Raw genomic sequence first — 24,751 nt, 5'->3', positions numbered from 1 at the left:
CCACCTGAATTTCACCAGAAACTTAAAACTCAGCATACCCCAAGTGAGTATTTTCCACCAAAATCTTACTACCCTGCTCACACTTTTCTGTATTTGTTCACTTGGTTAATGACATTACATCTAGTGCACAAGCTAACAGTGATGGGTAACCTTTTGAGCTTGGTCTGTCAAACTTCGCCAAAAAACTCAGCATAACTCGGGTAGTGTGTCACTTTGAGGAAAAAACATTATTCGCAAATGTTTCATCCTCAGGAGCAGCAAATGTTTCATCCTCGGCATGCGGCCGCCTCAGCGGCCGCGTGTCATCAGAAATGGCTACGCGTGTCAGTGCTGACACGCATGTCATAGGTTCACCATCACTGACTAGAAACCTCAGACATCCTTTCTGTGCAGCGCCTCAGCAAATCCTGTCATCTCTCTCAAACATCCCTTAACGCAGCGTCTGCTTATCATCCCTATTGCTTCTACCCATCAGCAGGGTTCTCATCTCCTCTTGCAAGAACTTCCTGTTCTGCCTCCCTTTAAACCTTACTTCTTGGTGTTCCTCAGCAGAGCAGCTACTACAATTTTGCATGAGATTATTTTTCATTGCTTAAAACTATCTTATCTCTGACTCCTGCCCTCTAAACGACATATAACCATCTCCATATTCCCAGTTATGTAACAATGGAAAGTACCTCCACACATTTCCAAACAACTTTTAGCATACTGACTTGAGTTGAGAGACATTGAATCAGCCCTAACCAGTTTGGCTCAGTGGATAGAGCGTTGGCTTGCGGACTGAAGGGTCCACGTTTTGATTCCGGTCAAGGGCATGTACCTTGGTTGCAGGCACATCCCCCGTAGGAAGTGTGCAGGAGGCAGCTGATCGATGTTTCTTTCTCATAAATGTTTCTAACTCTCTATCCCTCTCCCTTTCTCTCTGTAAAAAAAATCAACAAAATATATTTTTTTAAAAAAGAGAGAGAGACATTGAATCAAACCAGTCTATACAATATTCTCCAGGTAGATGCTGTTTCTAAGCCACTGCCTGTACGATTCATACTGCCTATAATGACCATCCCCTTTATTTGCCTGGTGACAGTTTACTCATCTTTAAAAGGTCAGTTTGAATGTCTGCTTTCCCAGGAAAGCTTCATTTCAAAAGTCACGCAGAATTTGTTATAGCTTCCTGTGTGTTACCATAGCTCTTGACAGATACCATAATCATAGCCTTATGAATATTGCTTACATACCTATCTCCCTTTCACACTAACTGTTAGCTGCCTTATTCATTCTCACATCCCTAGCATCCAGACCAATAGATGTTTTGGGGAAATGCAATTGTAATAAAAAAGAAAATTTAAATAAGTTAGGCAGAAAAATGAAAAGACAAGGAGAGAGAAAAGACAGATTGAAGAAAAAGGGAAAAAAAAGGAAACAGGAGGAAGGGAAAGATAAAAAAAGAGAAAGAAATAAAGATAAAAATAAATATTGGCTGGTGTTGCTCAGTGGTTGAGCATCAACCCATGCACAGAGAGGTCACATGCCTAGTCAAGGCATATGCCCGGGTTGTGGTTTCAATCCCTAGTAGGGGATGTGCATGAGGCAGCTGATCAATGATTCTCTCTCATCATTGATGTTTCTATCCCTCTGTGCCTCTCCCTTCCTTTCTCTCTGAAATAAATAAAAATATATTTAAATTGTTTTAAAAAATAAAGGAAGGAAATTAAAAAAGAAGAAAATACAAACGTCAAGATGGGATAAAATGGATGAAAGAAAAAGAAGGGGGGAAAGCATAGATGAGTAAAAAGAACAAAGGCATAAAAAAAGAAGGGATAAAAGAGGAAAAAGAAAAATGAGAGACAAGAGGAAAAGGAGAAAACACATTACTCTACCTTTTTCATCTGCCACATTTCCTGGATATTAAAGCTCTAGTATCAGTAGTTTATTGGAAGAGTTGCTAAATATTATGTAGTATGATATTTTTAAATACAACATGTCATTTCTATTAAATGAAATATTGGCTTATTAAAATTTAAAGCGCAGCAAGATGAGTATACAAAACTACCAACAGACCCACACAACTGAAACACTTTTTTTAGAACATTATGCTAAGTAAAATAAGCCAATCAGAGAAAGACAAGTACCATATCATTTCACTCATATTTGGAAATTAATGAAACACTTTTTAACATTTTGCTGATTTCTTTTCTGGATATTTGTTTCTCTATTTTGTTAAATATAATTGTGAACCTCCTTTGTGATGTTTTTAGACGTAAAACATCTGCAAATCTGCTCAATTACATATGTATATTTACCAATCTCCATCACTACTCCATTCTCTAGAATCCCCATGCCAGATTCTGGTCCTGGCTTTTCCATTAACTTGATGCTTTTGCCCTGTCTGTGGAGAGCTACTGATGATGGTCTCTCTCAGTTTTAATCAGAGATCAAGCCCCTAGGGGGCAGAATAAAGGAGGCTTCAGGTTCAATATGTCATCTAGGAGGAAGAATTAATAGGAGTTGATGGAAAATAGACAAGAGGAAAAAGAAGAAAAATAGAACCAACATGTCTAACCCGAACAAAGCATTTTCCTCTTTCAGGTGTCTGTCTCTTCCTCCTATTAGTAAGATAAGTGAATTGAGGTTATCTCAAAGGAGCTCTATGATTTCCAACATTCTATGATTTGAGAACTCTTCAGAAAGAATAAAAAGTTTAGCCCTAACTGGTTTGGCTCAGTGGATAGAGCGTCGGCCTGCGGACTAGGTCCCAGGTTCGATTCCAGTCAAGGGCATGTACCTTGGTGCAGGAACATCCCAAGTAGGAGGTGTGCAGGAGGCAGCTGATCAATGTTTTTATCTCATCAATGTTTCTAACTCTCTATCCCTCTCCCTTCCTCTCTGTAAAAAATCAATAAAAATATATTTTAAAAAAGAATAAAAAGTTTGAAAGGTCTGAAAAGTGCAAAGATAAGATGAATTTTGGCTTTTGCTGGTAAGAAAACTCAGGAATCTTGAAAAAGAGTAACCTTTAAAGCCTTTACTCTTATAAATCCATTCACATTTTCTCCACCCCATAATAGATCAGAATGTTTTTGAGCCATCTAATTCCATCATCCTTGGGCCTCAGTGTGGCACAAAAATAATTTAATTAATCTAAGGTAAGCGTAAGCCCTGGTGTGGCACATAGACATGACTAGAGAGCCTGACTAATTTTGCAGGAAGAAGATTAAGCCTAGGATCTGGCTTTGGAACCAAGAATAGAGAGAAAGGTGTTCCTTATTCAGAAGTTCCCCACTTTAGTCCTCACTAATAGCACTTGTTTCTGTTGTACCTATCAGTTCTATTAACTATTGTTTCTAATTTTCTAACAGCTCTCCCAGACCAAAAAAGTATCTCAGATAGATGGACAAAAATGAGGATCCAGACTTCTTGGAGACTAGCTTTATATCAAATGCTTGTTAAATCCAGTGCCAGGATGAAATTACTAAATTGTCAATGATACTTGTTTTGCTTACAGACTTATTTTCCAAATATGAATGGAATTCACAGAACTAAATTAAAGTTTAATGGTAAATGAATGGAATTGACAGATTTTCCTTACAAACACTATTGCCATCTACTGCCTAGAAAAAGTATGCACCCTGGGAACTGCACAGAGAAATTGCTGCTGTATATGAACTGCTAGACACAGATGGAACCAGAAGAAACATTCTAGTCAAATCCTATATAATAATGCAATAGGCAAATTGACCCTCATGCCCTTGCATCACAAGATGGCTGCCCCCACATCATCACAAGATGGCTATCCCATGTCAGCACAATATGGCTGCAACCAGGTTGTCACAAGATGGCCACCACAAGATGGCCACCCTATGTCATCACAAGATGGCCACTGCCACATTGTCACAAGATGGCTGGCAGGGGATGGCAGATGGGGGCCACCAGGCCTGAAGGGGAGGACAGTTGGGGGTGACCAGGCCTGCAGGGGAGAGTAGTTGGGGGTGATTGGACCAGCAGGGGAGCAGTTAGGTGTCAATCATGCCAGCATGGGAGCGGTTAGGGGGCAATCAGGCTGGCAGGCAGAGTGGTTAGGGGATATCAGGCAGGCAGGCAGGTGAGTGGTTAGGAGTCCCAGATTTTGAGAGGGATTGGGCCTAAACCAGCAGTCAGACATCCCCCCAGGGGTCCCAGATTGAAGAGGGTGCAGGCTGGGCTGAGGGACACCCTTCCCCCAATGCATGCATTTTGTGCACCAGGCCTCTAGTTTCTTAATGAAAGAAAGACAGAGAGAAGGAGAGGGAGAGGCAGAGGGAGATGAAGAAAAAAAGTCAGAGAGGGAGAAAAGGGGGAAAGAAAAGGGAAGGAGGGAGGGAGAGGGACAGATAGAGAATGAAAATAAGGAATCCAGTTTCAGAGAGAGGGAGTGATTAGACCAAATTTAAACAGCAAGTTTCTAAAAGAGCCTGTGTTCCAATTCTTGGGCTAAAACTGTTACAGCACACCTGCCCCCACCCCACCCCCACACACATACCTCACTACCACTGGAGTTTGCAGGAATCCTCACAGATTATCAGAGGTGGAAGTGCTTATTCGTACATCTCATGGACCTCTCACGTGCCCCACCCCCAAAGCAAGGACCATATCTATAGAATCTCTATGTGTCCAAGGGGCTACATGGCCAAATCCACCCTCTGCTGATATAAAAATTGCCCTGAACCTGGGCAGCATCTTTACTTCTCTATGAGGAAGTTTATGAGGAAGTTTCATAAATAACTTCTTTATGAGGAAGTTTCATAAATAACTTCCTCAGCTTTTTGCTCTAATTTTTCTATAGCTGAGACAAAAATCCAAAATAACCACAACATGGAATGCACATCGAAGGAGAAGACAAATGTGTTTTGAAAATTTCCCAAGTACCCTCCACATGACTCTTTTTCTCTTCATCAGCACCCCCCAACCTCACCCCCACCCCCAGCCTCTTGCCCAACAAAGCCTCTGAACCTAGGCCTAGCTGCTAAGGCACTTACCAGGGTTGTCGGGCTGCATGATGGCCATGGCAAAGGTGTGAGGAAAGAGCATGGCTGCACTCTTTCTCATGCCCTGAAGCTCCACAGTGTTGCCCTGGAACATGACCCCATGCACATCAGTCTCTGTGCCCAGGCCAAGCAGGTGCCAGGCCACTGTGTCACCCTTGCACATGTCCAGTCTGGGCAGGTTAGAGAATAGAAACCCATTAATGGCTGGAAAACAAAAACACAAGACAGGATGGGGAGATGAAACCAGACTGCTCAAGCACTGGCCAGCAGCATGGCATCAGCTCTGTACTATGGTCTCCCATAACTTAAAATTTCTGAGTCATCCTCAACTCCTCTGCCTTCTTCCTTAAGCCACTTTAATTCTACTTATGAAGATTTGCCCCTTTAAGATGAGGACCCAACCAGCCTTTCTAGCCTCACCTACTGCCCCTCCTCCACCATGTTTCACGTCCTTGCAAAATACCTTTTCACATATACACAAAAGTAGCAACCTCTCCTACTCTCACACTCCTGAAACTCTTCTCCCTTGCCTTCAGTAACACCACATTCTCTTACAACCTCTTTGATTGTTCCTCCTCCATCTTTCCCTCATTCTCCATTCCTCTGTAAAGTTGTGCAGTTCCATACTCAGTTTTCAAACTGTCTCATCCTCTTCATCTTCACTGCCACTTCTGGCCTGAACTCCTGCAAAAGCCTCATTCCTGGTATCCCTACCTGCAGTCTATCCCCCCATTATTCTGGGAGGTCCATTTGCTTCTTCATGCCCAAAGCATTAAACATGGTAGGTGCTTATAATACACTTGTTGAATTTATGTGCTGTTACCTCTGCCTGTAATATACTTTCCCTCTGGTCTCTCTCTACAGCAAACTGCTACTCATCCATCCATCATGCTCCATATCAAATGTCACCTTCCCAGTGAAGCAGAATTATTACTCTATCTCTGGTTTCCATGAAACTTTATCCCCGCAAAATTCTGCCATATCATTTACCACAGAATCCAGGTATTTACTTATAGATCTATCTCCCACACTAGAGTGAGCTAAGAGGAAACACATTATTTTTTTCTGCATCTGTGTGGCTGCCTAAGCACCTGACCACTCTAATACTAATCAGGTGCTCCATAAGTTCAAACTAAAATGAACTTGGTTTTCAGGACTGTCTTACTTTTTCCAGCTGATATAACTGACCAGTAATGAGAACCAAGAGATGGAGCCAAAAGACAATACACTTGTTCTTGACTCCCTTGCACCCTCTACACTCCCCTGAAAAAATACACAAGGAGGCTTACTTGAAGCCAACCCCTTTCTAATGTCCCCACATCCACTGGAACTAGCTCAAGCACTCCCTTCTTCCAGAAATATTTTAATTGGATTGTTCCTCACTAATATTCTCCCCCTTTGAACTCTATGTCACTTAAAATCTGTTCCACACAATTTAGCATTTGATTATAGTATGTCTTGGATTGTTCTATAATTGTTTAATGGGTGTTATTAGTCTCATCTCATTGCAAAATGCTAGGAGCTTCTTATAAACTGGGTCCCTGTCTTTCCATTCATTCACCCACCTGCCCACCTACTCATTAATTGATAATTCACTGGTTCATAAACATTTACTGTGTATTAGTGTAGAGGATACAGAGATAAGCAACAAATAAATACTCACCATTTTGGGACAGCATGAATTGACCTGGATATTATTATGCTAAGTGAAATAAGCCAGTTCAAGAAATACAAATACCATATGATCTCACTATTATGTGAAATCTAATGAACAAAATAAACTGTTGAAGAAAATAGAAACAGACACATGGATACATGGAACAGACTGACAAATGTCAGTGGGAAAGGGTGTGGGGGAACTGGTAAGGAAAGTTGATGGGATTCATTAAAGACACAGACAATAATGTGGTGAGGGCTAAGAGAGTGGGGATGGGAGCTGGGTGGAGATGGGCGAAGTGGGGGAATGGGGGACATCTGCAATAGTGTCAACAATAAAATAAATAAATCAATTACACAAGCATATGTAGCCATCATGTAATAAATACTTAATGAAATACATTTAATGACAAAAATACTCACAGTTAAGGAGATTACACTTTAGCAGAAGTCAAAAGCAATGTAACAATTAAAATATCGGGGAGTGTATGAAACTTCTTATTAAAATAGTTTAATAAAAATGCAATAGTAGTTCAGAAGAGGATGTTATCATCTTGGGCTTGAGTTATAAAAAATGTTATATGGAGGCATTAAATTTTGAGTAGGGCCTTAGAGAATGGGGAAAAAAAATTCCCCAGGAGAAAGACAAAGATGGAAGGAGAGAGATTTCAAGTGTAAGGCAAAGCATTGCAAAAACGTGAAGTTAGGAAAATCACAAGGTTATGTCCATATAGAGAAAAATTTCCCTGTTGGGCTGAAGTATGGATTTGTGGAACAAGGGTAGGGGGTGATAACCAAGAAGAAATAAGCCTGGAAAGGTGACATCCCAGCTTACTCTTCTCAGCCTATAGTGGATTCCTTGTGTGCAATCCTCATTTCATCGTACCTTTATCCAGTGCCCCTGATACTGTTTAACATAGGAAACAGCACAAGAAGGTGTTTAGTAGAAGATCTGTTGTCAAGTTTAGTCCCTCAATCTGGCTCATCTCTTGGGCATAGCTGACTAGTGGAATCAGTATTTTCAGGGAGGTGTCATAATTAAGTTAAAGATAGATTTTACTTATAACCTCTCAGTTGTAGCTCAGGATAAAAGCACTCACTCCCCATACCATGCATCCGATTAGAGTCTTGGAAACCCATGACATCCTGTGAGAGAAGTCGGGAATCCAACATAGCAGCTGCTTGATTGGCATTGCTGTACCAGCTCTTGTTCTCATCCAACACAGTAAAAAGGAGAAAGAATTCTTTATCCACTCCTTTCTGTAGGCCCAGTGGGAGAGAAGAGGGAGAAATGACAACAGTTTCAGCAGCTATAGACTCTGATGCTCCAAACCCAATAATCCCTGATTCTTTCCCATTTCCTTTTCCAGATACACAGCCAAGATCATATTGTCTGCCTAGAACCACAATTGTTAGGCCATTTTTCTCAGGTAACTTCAAATCACAGGTAGGTGAAGGAGGTCAGAATAAAGTGACAAAACTGAAGGAAAGGATTGTAGGAAAGGGAGCAGGAAAGAGCATAAGATATAGATTATGGATAAAAGATACAAAGTATGATAGAAGATAGTCTAGAGTCACCTGGGGAGGAATGGGAAAAGGTGGCTAGGAGATCAGGGGAGGAATCTGGCAGGGGGGGAGGTAGAAAATAATAAAAATAATTGTAATAATTATTAATATGCCATCAATTATTATTATTACTGCTAACATTTACTAAGGGTTTTTTATGTACTAGACACTGTGTTAAGTACTTTATATGGATTATTTTAATTAATTCTTACAGAAACCCAAGCTACCTTCTTTCATTGCTAACCCTTTATTATAGATGAGGAAACTGAAGCAAAGAAAGGTTAAGTAACTTGTCCAAGGTTACATAGCTAGAAATGGTGGACTGGATATGAAAGAAGACAAGTAAAGGTTAGGGGCTACTGAGGATAAAAAATAAATTAAGGTAAAAAACTAAGGATGATGTGTGTTTGTGAGAGAAAAATAAACATGAAAGAGAGCATGAAGTCACCAAATATTAATGTCTGATTCAATAGCTTGGTTATTTTTTTTTTCTATTTTCTCTCCTCTAGAACCCAGTTCCATATTTAATTCCTATTCAGCCACCCAGCCTCATCCTCCTGCCAGCAGGTTTTCAGATCAGAAACACTGGCAATACCTGTTTGCTATCTGCACCCAAGGCACCAGCCTTGCATACCAGCAGGGGGCCCACCAGACCAGAATTTGTATCTCTTATAGGATCCACAGCAGAAAAGTACATCCAAGTGAGACAGGCAGGATCCTGAGCAGTGGGGCCTGCGTGGGGGGGTACTGTCCAGCGATATGTTACTTTCTCAAAGGGCTTGGCCACCAAGCCAGGGTGGGATGAGCCTGTAGGGAAAACATGGGACTCATTAGTCACATTGTGTAGAGTAAAGATGATCAGCTCCAAACAGTGGGGTAAAGATCATGAACTACAAAAGCATTTTGGAGCAGCAACAGGAACAACAGGAACATGGAATTTTGAATATTTAAAAGAATCCTGGGCAGGAGTCAAGACACTAGAGTTTGGTTCCTAGTTCTGCCACACTTTGTTGTATGAACAGGAGAGATTTAAACTTCCCTAATCTTTCCCAAACTCATAAAGCCTAAGGAATAAAAGGACATTTAAAACTTATTTGGAATACCCCTCACCTAAAAACATATATTTATCTGCTCTGATATTCCTATCTCTGCTTAAAAATATCCAGAGTTGGGGGATTCACTACCTGCCATCATAGCCTGTTTCATCTTTGAACGGTTCTGATTGTTTAACACTTTTTCCTTTCTATATGTATATATCAAAATGTGGGTGAATATATGTTATGTATGTCTACACACACACACACACACACACACACACACACACACACAGTATGGAAATTCCTCATGAACTCAAAATTAGAACTACCTTATGACCTAGCAATTCCACTTTTAGACATTTAACAAGAAATCTGAAACTATAATTTGAAAAGATATATGAACCACTATGTTCATTGCAGCATTATTTACAATAAGCAAGCTATGGAAGCAACCTAGGTGCCCATCAATAAACAATTAAATAAAGAAGATGTGGTACATATATACAATGGAATATTACTTAACCATAAAAAAATGAAATCTTACCATTTGTGACAACATGGATGGACCTATGCTAAGTGAAATAAGTCAGACAGAGAAAGACAAATACCATATGATTTCACTTATATGAAGAATCTGAAGAAAAAAATAAAACTGAAACATACTCATAGATACAGAGAACAGAATATCAGTTGCAAGATGGGAAGGGGTTGGGGAATTGGGTGAAAAAAGTGAAGGGATTAAGAAGTACAAATTGGTAGTTACAAAATAGTCATGAGAATGGTAAATACAGCATAGGGAATATAACCAATAATCCTATCTAATTGACTGCCACGCCCTCAAATATGGCAGTGCCCAAAGCCAATAAGGAGGGAATATGATGACTGCCACGTCCTCAAAAATGGTGGTGCCCACAGCCACAAGATGGTGGTACCCAGTCTCCTCAGCCCCACCAGGGTGGCAGGCGCCTGCCTCCGGAGTCCCCCAGTCCCCTCAGCCCCTCAGCCGCCCAGGGCCACCTGAGGCTCAGGTAACCAGGGCCGTCTTCCCCTAATTGCCGGGTTGCCTCCCGCCCCTGAGGGCTCCTGGACTGTGAGAGAGGGTAGGCTGGGATGAGGAATCCCCCCTCCAGTGCATGAATTTTCATGCACTGGGCTTCTAGTATTTAATAATTATGTATAGTGCCTGGTGGGTACTTGACGTATTGGGAGATTACATAAAAAATTTTTCGAAATGTCTAATCATTATGCTGTACACCTGAAACTAATATAAAATAGTACTGAAGGTCAACTGTAATTGAAAAGACACACTAAGACTGTAATTTCTTATATGGACATATGTCATGACCAAGCAATGAGCAGAAATTTTATTTTAAAAATTTGAAACTATTAGTAATCAAAGAAGTACAAAAAATAGCTAAATTTTTGCCTGTCACATTAGCAAGGTTTTTACAAATTAAAATAATCAGTTCAGCCCTGGTCATATGGCTTAGGTGATTGGCACGTCATCCCATGCACGTCATCCCATGCATTGCTGGTTCAATTCCCGGTCAGGGCACATACCTAGGTTGTGGGTTTGATTCCCTTTTGGGGTGTGTAGGAAGGCAACTGAACAATGTTTCTCTCTCACACTGATGCTTCTCTCTCTCTCTTCCTCTCTCTCTATGTCTCTGTCTCTCCCTTCTATCTGAAATCAATGAAAACATATCCTTAGGTGAGGAATAATAATAATAATAATAATAATAATAATAATAATAATAATAATAATAAAGTTCAGATAGCTCTTACCTCTCTCTCTCACCTATAAAAAGGGTAAATGATAATTGCCTTTTTGGGGATAAAAGTTAGTAAAACTTATCAAAAGCCTTAAAAAAGATTCATGGCCACAAAAACAGTAAGATATGCAATAAATACTAAAAAGAATGTTCAATTTAATGCAAATTGTAACAACCATGAGTTTTGTTGTTTGCCTACAAGACTGACATTTTGACAAAGGTTAAAATGGATCCTCTGTGCTGGTAAGGATGTAAGAAAATGGGTTCTCTCTGTCAGTTACTGTTATGGGATTCAAAATTGACAAAAATTTTTCAGAAAGCAATTTGGATATAGATATCAAAAATTTTAATGTGTGCATCATCAGACACAGGAATACCACATCATATAAATATACTAGTATCTTGAAAAAATAACAATATGAGTGTGCAAAGAAACATACACAATGATATTTGTAGTATAACCCATAACAAGGTGGTATAATTTAGGATGATATTAACTTATCTTTTCTTATTCACTCACTGTTCCCAACACTTTAAATTTTCAAATGTATAGAAAAATGTAAAGGTTAGTACAGTAATCACCCTACCACCTGGAGTTGATTGTTGCTAACATTTTACATTCTTTAATCCATCTACATTTATGTGTATATATATATCTACACAGAGAGACATATATGCACATAATTTTTGTTTGCTTTTATTAAATTATTTGGAAGTAAAATGCAAACAACATGACTTTTTATTTCTAAATAATCAGTAAAAATATCCTGTGTTACCACAATAACATTACCACATCTAAAAAATACCATAATATCACTAATATCATCTAATATCCAATTTATAACAAAAATTTTATAATTGTCTCCAAAATGTCCCTTAGGATACTTTTTTATAAAAAGGATCAGACAAGTTGCATGGTGCCCTTGGTGTTGTCTCTAATTTTTTTCCCTATGGAATTGACTTCCTAAAGGGACTAGACCAGTTGCCTTGTAGGATGTTCTTTTAGTCTAGATTTGTCTGCAACTTTGCCCTTTATGATTTACTAGAGGCCCGATGCATGAAGGTTCGTGCAAGAATGGGCCTTCCTTCCCCTGGCTGCCACTACTGCCTTCACTCTGGCCGAAGTCGCCTTTCCACTCTGGGCTGGAGCCACCTTTTCGCCTTCCCACGCTGCCCAGAGGCCCGAAGCGGCTGGGGTGGTGCGGAACATCTGTGTCGTCACCATGGCGCCTGTGTATGCAAATTAACTCACCATCTTTGTTGGGTTAATTTGTATACTCACTCCTGATTGGCTGGTGGTTGTTGCAAAAGTATGGTCAATTAGCATGATACTCTTTTATTAGTGTAGATTAGTTTTGGCCTGGAATTAGCATGTGTTAATATTATTTTCAGAGAAAAAAAATTAATTACCAAATAATCTCACTTGGATTCCCTCCTGAAATAGTAATCCAAACCATATATATGTATTCATTTAATGCATTAAATGATTTACAATATTCTAAAATAATAAAAAATTACATGTACAAACAATAGAGGATAATGTAATAGAGGCAAATCCATGTGATAATTATATAGCTATTAAGATATAACATTATTATGGAATGAGAAGATGGACAAAATATAATGGGCAGTGAAAATAATATGATACAAAACTGTTCAAACTATATGATCACAAATAAATAAATATATGTATTTTATAAGCACAAAAGTATATTTAAAGGTATATCAAAATGCAATGGCAATTTATCTATGAATGATTTGATTTATTTTATAATTTTTTACATTTTTCAAAATTCTATACTACATATGCTACTTTTGTAATCAGAAAAAAATTGAAAACATGTCTCCTATTAATTCCAGCTCTGCCTTGCTATAATATGATACATTCGTTCAACGATATCCACACATGGCTATTAATTTTGCCTAGTTCTTCCTCCTTCAATTCCCATTTATTTTCCTTACAGAGCTACCTGCTATTACCTGCAGCCCACATTAGTTGGAGAACCTGCCAGCTCACCATCATTGTACACAGTTCCCTCGTAGTCTTTCTCATAAAAGACCCCATGAGGCTGTATGCTGAATGGCTGGGAGGCACGGTTGTAGAAGATCACCTGGATGGTGTCACCCACCTCAGCCCGGATCACTGGCCCTGTTAAATGGGAAGGAGAGACAATGGAAATGAAAACAGGCATGACAAGGGAGGATGGAAACAAACAAAAAAATGGGAGGGAAAGAAAAAAAATATGAAAAATATAGAGAGCTCCTCTCTGCAATAATAAGAATAAATGCTTCTAAATATATTGACATTTATACCTACAAAAAGCACATCAATTTTGACTTATTGATTTATTAATATCAGTCATATCAGGTTTATCAGACATGGTTGCAGAGGAAGCTGAGCAAGGTGTGCAAATGAGAGGAGTCCGATCTAGTCAGTGATAACCGTCAAAATGAAGAAGACAGAAACACAAGAGAAAAATCCACTACCTTCAAAAGAAATGATTGAACTGGAGAAGCAAGCAGATGAATCATAATGAGACATGCACCACCAATACGCACTGTAAATTCCACAAGCATTGCCTTCTTATTTTATTTCTTTTAGCTGTTTAACTTTGTAAGATGCAAAGAGCTTAGATCAGTTTAATCGACTGTGCTGCCGTTTTTCACATCAGAGAACTACTGGCAAGGAAGGCCACACCTGCCTCTCCCATCTACCTGCCTGGCTGGCAGGGAAGGGAATGAACTGCATGTCAGTGAAGGAATAAGCTGAGTGGGACAATAGTGAAATCTAGAGTAAAAACAAAGGCTGTAAAATACAGTTTAATCAGAATGCCATTTTTTGTTAAAATTATTAGAATGTACAATTTTTAATATGCAAGTAAAAAGTTTTAAAACCTGAAATAAAAAGCGCATTAATATCCATTATCTCAATTTTATATTCAAATATCAGTCTAAGTTATATAGGGCAGGGGATATCTTCATTTTACAGATGAGGAAACTGCAGCCCAAATTGACCTCAAATTTAAATGACTGATTAGGAATAGAGACTATACCTAAAGTTAGGGATTTCTGAGATTAAAAATGGTGGCAGAGTAAGTGGATGCTCCCAGGACAAAACTGGAACTACAATTAAAATACAGAAAAACTTCCCAAATAATCAATGGAAGACTCACTGGAGAGAACCCTGATACCTGAGGATGGAAAATGGAAACTACATAGAGACTGGTAGGAGGGGTGGAGGCACAAAAGGGCTGGACAGGCTTCCACAGACAGAAACTGAAGTTCCAGAGAGATATCTCAGCTGTGGGGAGTTGCCAATGAGAACTCTGGGGTCTAATACCCAAGCAGGGACCCCCAGAAGAGAGCACCAGAACTGAGAAGGGTACACGCATAACATCTGGTTGTGAAAAGCAGTGGGGTTACTGTCTGCCAGGGAGACAAGGCTGGAAATTCGGGCACCCTCTTAAAGGGCCAACACATAAAATTCTCTGTGGAGCCACTCACCTTGTGCTCCATCAGACACCCCGGTTTCCTGTTCTGAGTCATTCCCTCATGCTGTGGAAGTCATCTTCCTCATGCAGACAATTGCTATACAGTTGGCTTTGCTTTGGGGAAGACAGCTGACCCACCCTACTAGAAAACACCTCGCCCTATGGTGCAGAGTTTCTGAGATCCATTAAGAGACTGAGACTAACAATTAGCCACTAGGCAGAAGCAATTGCCTCACCCTGTTAGAAAAAAAACAAAAAAATGCTTCCTACACTGTGGACATTTGCCTGAGGACAATTCAAGATGGAATACTATTAATCTGTAGGCAGAGGTGGTCTCTGGAGGATTTGAGTTTCTGCCTGATCTAATTAGTCAGAAATAGTGTTTGACTCTGTCCTGCACCAGAGATTGAGAGGCAGAACAGATTTACCTAATACATCATCACATATATAAACAGGCAGCCAAAATGAGGAGACAAGGAAAAAACCCCACAAATGAAAGAACAAGAGATTTCTCCAGAAGAACAGATAAATAAAATGGAGATAGAAATTTATCTGATATAGAGTTCAGAATAATGATGGTAAAGATGCTCAACATCATGAGAAAAGATATAGTAACTATGAAAACAGAAATAAAGAATGACATAGCACAAATAAAGAGCACATTGGAAGGAATACACAATAGATTAGGAGAAGCTGAGGATTGAATCAGTGAATTAGAAGACAGGATTGAAAAAAAAAAATCGCTTAATCAGAGAACCAAAAAGAAAAAAAAAAAAAAAAGGAGGACAGCTTAAGGGAGCTGTGGGACAATGTGAAAAGTAACAATATTTGAATAGCAGGTGTGCCAGAAGAGACAGAAAGGGAGAATGGGATAGGGAATGTGTTTGAAGAAATAATGGCAGAAAAATTCCCTAAACTGGTAAAGGAAAAAGTCACATAATTCAAGAGGCACAGAGAACCCCAAGCAATATGAAACCAAACAGCTCCACTCCCAGACACATCATAATTAAAATGCCAAAAATTAAAGACAAAGAGAGAATGAGAAACCTAGGCATACAGAGTTAAAATGGTAATAAATAAGTACTGGAAGATGGTGGCTGGCAGGATTGAGGTGAGGGAGAGGGTGTGAGTGTGTGAGGGGGTGAAAGGAGAGTGTATGGATGTGTGTGGCACGTATATGGGTGAGTGAGGGACAGTTAAATCTGGTAAGAATAGCAGGGCCTGGCAGACCAGGCTCTCCTGGACAGGGAGCACCTAGCACCACTGTGGGCACTCCCCAGGCTGTGGGGCTCGGGCAAGGAGCCAAAGAAATCTTGAAGGAGAGAGCGACCTTTTCTAGGAACTCATCAGCACAACCAACCAGACTGGCCTTGGACACTGCCCATGACCCTTCAGCCACTCCAGCCAAAATCCTGCTGCCCCACCCACAGACCTGCAGACGCTAGGACCTCCACCTCCAAAGGTGCATGCTCCCGCAGCAGTAATTATGAGCACCCCCAACCTCAGCTGCCTACCTCTGGACACCTCAGTTGCACCCCCTGAGCCCACCACCTCACAGGCCTCTCTTGGGTGCCGCTGTGAGCCCCCACTGGGTGCGCTCTTATTCAAACAAGGACACATAGCCCCGGCAGTAGAAATTCTGAATTCCCTCTTCCTGGCTGCCTGTCCACAGACACCTCGGTTGTGCAGCTTCAGCACCAGGGCCTCTCTGAGTATGTGAGTGCATCGCCCTAGCAAATGGACTCCGGGTGCTTCTGTGAGCCACCACTAGGTGGGCGCAAATCCAACCAAGGGCGAAAGGCCCCAGCAGTAGAAATTCTGAATTCCCCCATTCCCAGATGCCTGCCCACAGACACCTCGGTCACATGGTTTCAGCACAAGGGTCTCTCTGAGTGCACTACCCTGGCAAATAGCACCCAGTAGTCTCTGTGAGCCACCACTGGGTGAGCACAAATGTTGCACTGAGTGCAACACCTGGCAGCAAAAACTGAGTCTTCCCACTCCACAGCTGCCAACCTCTGGAACCACAGTTTTGCTTTTATAGCACGCAGGCCTCCTGAGCACACCGCCCCAAAGGCAGCTCTTGGGTGTCACTGTGAACCACCGCTGGGTGTGTGTGAATCCAACCAAGGGTGCAAGGCCCCAGAAGCAAAAACTGAGTCTTCCTCTTCCAGAGCTGCCAACTGCCAGACACTGCAGTTGTACCTTTCCAGGATGCAGGCCTACTGAGCCCACTGCCCCTATAGGCAGCTCTCAGGTGTCTCCTTGAGCCCCCAACGGGTGCACTCATATCCAAACAAGGGCGCACGGCCCCGGCAGTAGAAATTTGGACTTCCCCCTTCCTGGCTGCCTACCCACAGATTCTGTGATTGCGTGGTTTCAGTATGCAAGCCTCCTGAGGCCACTGCCCCAGCAGGTGACTCCCGGGTGACACTGTGAGCTGCCATTAGGTGCACTCGTGTCCAACCAAGGGTGCAAGGCCCTGGCAGCAGAAAGTCAGAGTTTCCCTTCCTCAGATGCTGATCTCCAGTCACTGCAGTTGCACCAATCCAGCGTGCAAACCCCTTGAGCTCGCTGTCCCAGCAGGAGGCCCATGGGTGCTTCTCTGAGCCACCGCAAGGCACAATTTCACTGCAGGCATCCAGTCCCCGCAACAGCGCCACTCCAGCAAATGGGTCCTCTGATCCCACTGCCCCAGCAGACAGCCCCTAGGATCTTCTGTAAGAAGTCACTGAATGTGTGTATCCAAACAAGGTCACACATCCCCTGAAGCAGACACTGGGACGTCTCCCTCCATGGGGCCCTGGGCCCCTCTGTGAGCTTCCACTTGACATGTGCCTCTCCAACCAAGTGAGCACGGCTCCCTCAGCAGGATCCACAACATCCCCCTCCCTACTACCTACTTCTAGACAGCTTGGTGAGTTGCTGAGGGCTTGCCTCCATGGATAAGGTCACATTGTTTCAGCCACAGACTCTGAGATTCCCATATCCCCAGTTGCTGGATTCTGAACCCCCTTGTGATTCAGAGAGGGAAATCACTTTGGCCAGAGTCCCTCTGCCTCAACCATAGACTATGAGACACTGGCCCCCCACTATCACAAGCTCTAGGCCCCTCGTAGTGAGGTACAGAGTGATGCTAATCCAGCAAGAGTCACACCACACTGGCCAAAGTCACAGTACCTGAGACTCCTTCCTCCCAGGCCGTGGACTCTGGGAACCCACAGTGAGCACATACCAATGATATCTCAGAAAACATTTTCCACAAGAGCCGGAACCACGATCACATCCAAAACAGCTTGCACAACGAAGCCGAGGGTGAGTCACATTGCCAATCCGTGATGAAACTTCATCCACAAATAATAAACTAACATTCAAGATACAGCTACATCAAGAGAACCTAAATAACTCAAGTAGGAAGTGCCACTAGATCAACATGCCCAGGAGACCTGAGAGATCACACCACTAGCACCTCCCCCAAAAGAACCTGGGTTGAAAAGTAGTTGGAACTAAGTCACAGAAACAATTAAAATGTTACAGGAAAAATGGGGAGACAAAAAACAATCTGCAAAGGAAAGAAAAAGAGGAATCACCAGAAAAGGAATTAAATTAAATGGAGGCAAGTAACATGTCAGAGAAAGAATTCAGAGTAATGGTTATAAGGATGTTCAAATGGCTGGATGAAAAATAAACACAACTCAATGAGAATTATAAGGAGCTGAACGAGAATGTCACCAATATGAAAAGGAACCAAGAGGAAATGAAGAATGACTGAGCTGCAATAAATAACACACAAGAGAACACTTAAACAGTAGACTAGAAGAGGCTGAGGACCACATCATCAAATTAGCAGACAAGGTAGGAAAAAACACAGAAATATAGCAGCAACAGGAAAGAAAACTGAACAAGAAAGAGGAGAGCCTAAGGGAACTTTGGAACAACACAAAATGAAAAACACATCTGCATAATAAGGGTACCAGGAGGAGAGGAAGCAAAGCAAGGAATAGAAAATCAGTTTGAAGAAATAATGACAGAAAACTTCCCTGATGCTGATAAGAAAAATAGCACACAGGTTCAAGAGAGTCCCAAACAAGATGAACACTAAAAGACCAACACCAAGACACATCATAAATTGGCAAACCTCAACGACAAAGTAAGAATCTTAAAGGCTGCCAGAGAGAGACAGAAAGTTACCTAAAATGGATTTCCCATTAGAATATCAACTGATTTCTCAACAGAAACACACCAGGCCAGAAGGGAATGGAATAAAATATACAAAGAGATGCAAAGCAAGGGACTGAATCCAAGAATACTATACACAGCAAGGCTATCATTCAAAATTGAAGGTGGAATTAGGAACTTCACAGACAAAAAAGGGCTAAGGGAGCTTATTACCACCAGGTCAGCAATGCAAGAAATGCTAAAGGGAATATTGTAAAAAGAAGAAATAGAAATGAAATAAGGAGAACAAACATAAAGAATAAAAATGGTGACAAGTACTTATCAATAATAACATTAAATGCAAATGGATTAAATGCTCCAATCAAAAGACATAAAGGTAGTTGAATGGATAAGAAAACATGACCCAAATATTCTCTGTCTGCATGAGACCCAGCTCAGAACAAAAGATTCACACAGAGTGATAGTATAGGGATGGAAAAAAATTTTCACACAAATGGAAATGAGAAAAAAGCTAAGGTTGCAATACTTACATCTGACAAAATAGACCTAAAGGTAAAATCCATAACCAGAGATGAGGAGGGCCACTTCATAATACTGAAGAGAACAATTCAACATGAGGTTATGACTCTGGTAAACATATATGCACCCAATACAGGAGCACCCAAATACATAAAACAACTTCTGGAAGATATCAAGGGAAAGATTGACAGCAATACAATCATAGTAGGGGACTTTAATACCCCACTGACACCACTGGATAAATCCTCTAAACAAAAAAGTCAACAAAGAAACAGCAATCCTAAATGACTCACTAGATCAGATGGATTTAATTGATATCTTCAGAACATTTCACCCAAAAGATACAGAATATACATTCTTCTCAAGTACACATGGGACATTTTCAAAGATAGACCACATATTAGGACACAGGAAAAGTCACTTCAAATTCAAGAAGATAGAAATCATATCAAGCATCTTCTCAGGCCACCATCTCATAAAATTAGAAATCAAATATAATAAAAATAATGAAAAAAATCAAACACTTGGAGGCTAAATCATATGCTATTAAACAATGATTGGGTTATAAAAGAGATCAAAGAAGAAATAAAAAGCATCCTGGAAACAAATGACAGTGAAAACACAACAATCAAATATCTATGGGACACAATGAAAACAGTCTGAAAAGGGATGTTCATAGCTATACAGGCCTACCTAAGAAAGAGAGAAAGAAGAAAGGAAGAAAGGAAGAAAGGAAGAAAAAGAAAGAAAGAAAGAAAGAAAGAAAGAAAGAAAGAAAGAAAGAAAGAAAGAAGGAAAGAAAGAAGGAAGGAAGGAAGGAAGGAAGGAAGGAAGGAAGGAAGGAAGGAAGGAAGGAAGGAAGGAAGGAAGGAAGGAAGGAAGGAAGGAAGGAAGGAAGGAAGGAAGGAAGGAAGGAAGGAAGAAAGAAAGAAAGAAAGAAAGAAAGAAAGAAAGAAAGAAAGAAAGAAAGAAAGAAATATGGTAATAAATAATAAATTAGCTAACATAGCAACTTAAAGAATTAAAAAGGGAGAAACAAGAAAAGCCCACAGTAACCAGAAGGAAGTAAATAATAAAGATCAGAGCAGAAATGAAAGACATAGAGACCAAAAAACAAAAATTACAAAAGATCAATGAAACCAAGAGCTGGTTCTTTGAAAGGATAAAGAATATTGATGAACCTCTAGCCAGGCTCAATAAGAAACAAAGATAGAGGACCCAAATAAACAAAATCAGAAATGAAAGAGGTGAAGTAACAACTGACCCCACAGATATACAAAGGATTGTAAAAAAAAAAAAAATACTACAAACAATTCTACTCTAACAACCTAGACAACCTTGAGGAAATGGACATATTCCTAGAAAAATACAAGCTTCCAAAACTCAATCAGGAAGAATTAAAAAACCTGAATACGCCAATAATTACTGATGAAATTGAAACAGTAATAAAAACTTCCAGCAAACTAAAGCCCTGGAACTAATGGCTTCACAGGGGAGTTTTACCGAACTTTCAAAGAAGAATTAAAACCAGTCCTTCTCAGACTATTTCAAAAATTCAAGAGGAAAGCACACTTCCTAGCTCCTTCTGTGAAACCAGCATTAGTTTAATCCCAAAACCAGATAAAAACACCACAAAGAAAGAGAATTACAGGCCAATATCCTTGATGAACATAGGTGCCAAAATCCTCAACAAAATTCTAGCAAATCGGATCCAGTAGTACATCAGAAAAATCATACACCATGACCAAGTGGGATTTATTCCAGTGATGCAGGCTGGTACAATATCGGCAAATCAATAAATGTGATACATCACATAAACAAATTGAGAGACAAAAATCACATAATCATATCAATTGATGCAGAAAAGGCATTTGAGAAACTCCAACACCCTTTTCTGATAGAAATGCTCAGCAAAGTGGGAATAGAGGGATCATACCTCAACATAATAAAAGCCTTATATGACAAACCTACAGCCAACATCATACTCAATGGGCAAAAACTAAAACCATTTCCCTGGAGAACAGCAACAACACAGGGATGCCCACTTTCACCACTCCTGTTCGACATAGTACTAGAAGTGCTAGCCAAGGCGATCAGACAAGAAGAGGAAATGAAAGGCATCCAAATTGGAAAAGAAGAAGTAAAAGTGTCATTATTCACAGATAACTTGATATTTCCTTGTGGGACCCATCTAAATATCTGAGCTTGCTTCAATTGTAAATAAATTTTGAGCATATAAAATTATCATATCTTCTATCAAGGCCCCAGAATAACTAGTCTAGTCATGACTACTGAGCTTTTCTTTTTTTTTTAAATTTCTTTATTGATTAAGGTATCACATATTTGTCCTCGTCCCCCCATTCCCATCCCACCCCCCTCCCCACACATGCCCCCACCCCTCTGTTGTCCCCAACCGCCGGTTAGGCTCATATGCCTGCACACAAGTCCTTTGGTTGATCTCCCCCTTTACCCCCCCCCTTCCCTACCCTCCCCCCGAGGCCCGACAGTCTGATCCATGCCTCCTTGTTTCTGGGTCTGTTCTTGTTCATCAGTCTATGTTGTTCATCATTTCCCCTAGATGAGTGAGATCATGTGCTATTAGAAATACACTTATAAGAACCGAAAATGAGACAAGCAATAATGGTTATGGTGACAGGCAAATGAATCAGTGTGTAGTGAGTTTCTTTCTGGGCCCACAGTTCTTTCGAGACCCAATTTCAATGTCCAACAGTTCCTTATGTGTACATGTCAGCACTGACACTTCAGTTCTGGATGGTGGACAAATGGTGGTCATGCAGGTCCGACTCTGTCTGGTTTGGTCCTGGGCAATCTGCAGTGATGCACAGCTGCTAACTGCTAGTATGGGAAGGCCACATCAGCGTCTTCCATCTCTGGACTGAACTTTTCTTTGCTCCACTATTCACCATCTCTGACCTAGCCTAGGCCACCTTTGAAGCTAACCAGGATTACCAAGACAACCTGATAATTTATGCTGACTCTAACCCTAATTCAGAGTTTCTGGTATAGATTCTACTCAATGTCCACACTTAATGCTTCACCTCTAATCAAGTCTGGTGACAAATATCCCACTCATAATAATGGATAAAACACCCAGACAGGATATGAGTAAATAAATAGGAGACTTAAATAACAATAATAAGCCAACTAGATCTAACGTATAACAACAATCTGCCAAAAACAACAGAATACATATTCATCTCAAGTGCACATGGGACATTTTTCAAAATAGACCATATGATAGGCCACAAATTAAGCCTCAGTAGATTTTTAAACATACAAATTATCTTCTATAACCACAATGGAATGAAGTTACAAATCAATAAAAGAAGAAAAATGGATAATTTACAAATTTGTGAAAATTAAACAACACACTTTTAAAACACCAATGGATCAAATAAAAAAATCACAAAAAAATGAGAAAATACTTAGAAGCAGATGAAAAAGCAAAACAAAACACAACATACCAAAATATGATGTTCAGTGAAAGTGTTGCTAAGGAGAAAATTCATAGCTATAAACACTTAAATTTAAAAAAAAATCTTAAATCAACAATCTAACTTCACAAGTTAAGAAAATAGGAAAAGAAAAACAAACTAAAACAAAAGCTACTAGAAAGAAGAAAATATGTTAATGATAGTGAAATAGAGAATAATAAAATAATAAAACCAAAAGTTGGTTCTTCAAAACAATCGACAATATAGACAAATCTTTAGCTAGATGGACTAAAAAAAAAAGAGAAGACTCAAATTACTAAAATCAGAAATGATAGTGGGAACATTACCACTGATCCTACAGAAATAAAATATTATAAATGAGTATTATGAGCAATTGTACACCAACAAATTGAATAACCTAGATGAAACAGGCAAATCCTAAAAACATAAAACCTACGAAGCCTAAATCATAAAGAAACAGAAAATCTGAATAGACCTGCAGCTAGCAAGCACATTGAATCAGTAATAAAAAGTTTTCCAAAATAGAAAATCCCTGGATCTGATGGCTTCACTTGTGATTTCTACTAAATATTTAAAGAACTAATACCAATCTTTCTCAAAATCTTCCAAACTATTGAAAAGGAGGGAATACTTTTCAACTCATTCTATCAAGTGAACATTACCAAGTTATCAAATCCAGACAAAAACATTATAAGAATAAAACACTATATGCATCAATATCCCTTATAAACATTGATGCAAAAATCCTTAAAAGCAGCATATTAAAAGGATTACACACCATGACCAGGTGGAATTTATTCCTGAAATGCAAGGATGGTTCAACATACAAAAATTGATCAATGTAATACATGATATTAACAGAATAAAAGAAAAAAACATGGTAATAATAATTGATGCAGAAAAAGCATCTAATAAAATTTGGCACCTTTCATGATAAAAATATTTTTTTAAAAAACTAGAAATAGAAGGGGACTTATCAACATAATAAAATCCATGTATGAAAAAACTCATAGCAAACACCATACTCAGTGGTGAAAGACTGAAAGGTTTTCCTCTGAGATTAGGAATAAGGTAAGGTTGCCTGCTTTCACCACTTCTCTTCTACATATTACTGGTAATTCTAGCCAGAGTGATTATTTAAGAAATAAGGTATAAAAACATGTCTAAATTATAAAGAAAAAAGTAAAATGATCTCTATTGCAGATTTTATGATCTTATATGTAGACAACCTAAAGAGTACACAAAAACAAACACTGTTAGAACTAATATATGGATTTAGCAAAGTAGCAGGATACAAAGTCAATACATGAAAGTCAGTTGCATTTTTATATACTAACAATGAGCAATCTAAACAAAAAATTACAAAAAATAATTCCATATATATTGCATCAAAAAGAATAAAATACTTGGGAATTATCTTAACTAAAGATGTGAAAGACGTACAATAAAGACTATAAAACATTGTTGAAATGAATTAAATATGACATTAATAAATGTAAACATATCACATATTTATAGGTTTGAAAAGTTAATGTGTTTAAATGTCAATACCACCTAAAGAAATCTATAAACTCATTTAAATCCCTATCAAATCCCCAATGATGACTTTGCATAAATAGAAAAACCATTCCTAAAATTTATATGGAATCTCAAGGGATCCAGAATAGCCAAAAAATAGTATTGAAAACAAAGAACAAAACTGGGAGACTCACATTTCCTCATATTAAAACTTACCAAAAAGCTTACTGTAATCAAAACAGTGTGGTACTAGCATAAGGATAGACATATGGACGAATAGAATAGGGACTAATGGAATATACTAGAGAACCCAGAAATAAACACTCACATATATAGGGACAGTATTTTAAACAAATGGTGAGGGGAAAACTGGATTTCACACTAGCCAGTTTAGCTCAGTGCATAGAGCATCAGCCCAGGGACTGAAGCGTTCTGGGTTCAATTCTGGTCAAGGGCATATACCTCAGTAGCAGGCTCAATGACCGGCTCTGGTCCTGGAAATGTGGGGGAAGCAAC

General features: G+C 39.6%; 1 protein-coding gene across 1 annotated transcript in view; it reads right to left on the bottom strand.

The window, feature by feature from the left end:
• Nucleotides 1–24,751, bottom strand: part of HEPH (hephaestin) — a 124,591-nt gene that overhangs the window by 77,740 nt on the left and 22,100 nt on the right. Inside the window, exons 9-12 of the mRNA XM_028136354.2 lie at nucleotides 13,070–13,201; nucleotides 8,839–9,050; nucleotides 7,787–7,937; nucleotides 5,013–5,225 (exon numbers count right to left, since the gene is read on the bottom strand). Coding sequence (XP_027992155.2) covers nucleotides 5,013–5,225; nucleotides 7,787–7,937; nucleotides 8,839–9,050; nucleotides 13,070–13,201 — 708 coding nt within the window. The remainder of the gene's footprint in view (nucleotides 1–5,012; nucleotides 5,226–7,786; nucleotides 7,938–8,838; nucleotides 9,051–13,069; nucleotides 13,202–24,751) is intronic.

This window comes from Eptesicus fuscus, chromosome 1 (genome assembly GCF_027574615.1).
Source record: "Eptesicus fuscus isolate TK198812 chromosome 1, DD_ASM_mEF_20220401, whole genome shotgun sequence".
NCBI lineage: Eukaryota > Metazoa > Chordata > Mammalia > Chiroptera > Vespertilionidae > Eptesicus > Eptesicus fuscus.
The sequence above is the reverse complement of the archived record's forward strand: the minus strand, read 5'-3'. Positions and strand labels throughout refer to the sequence as shown.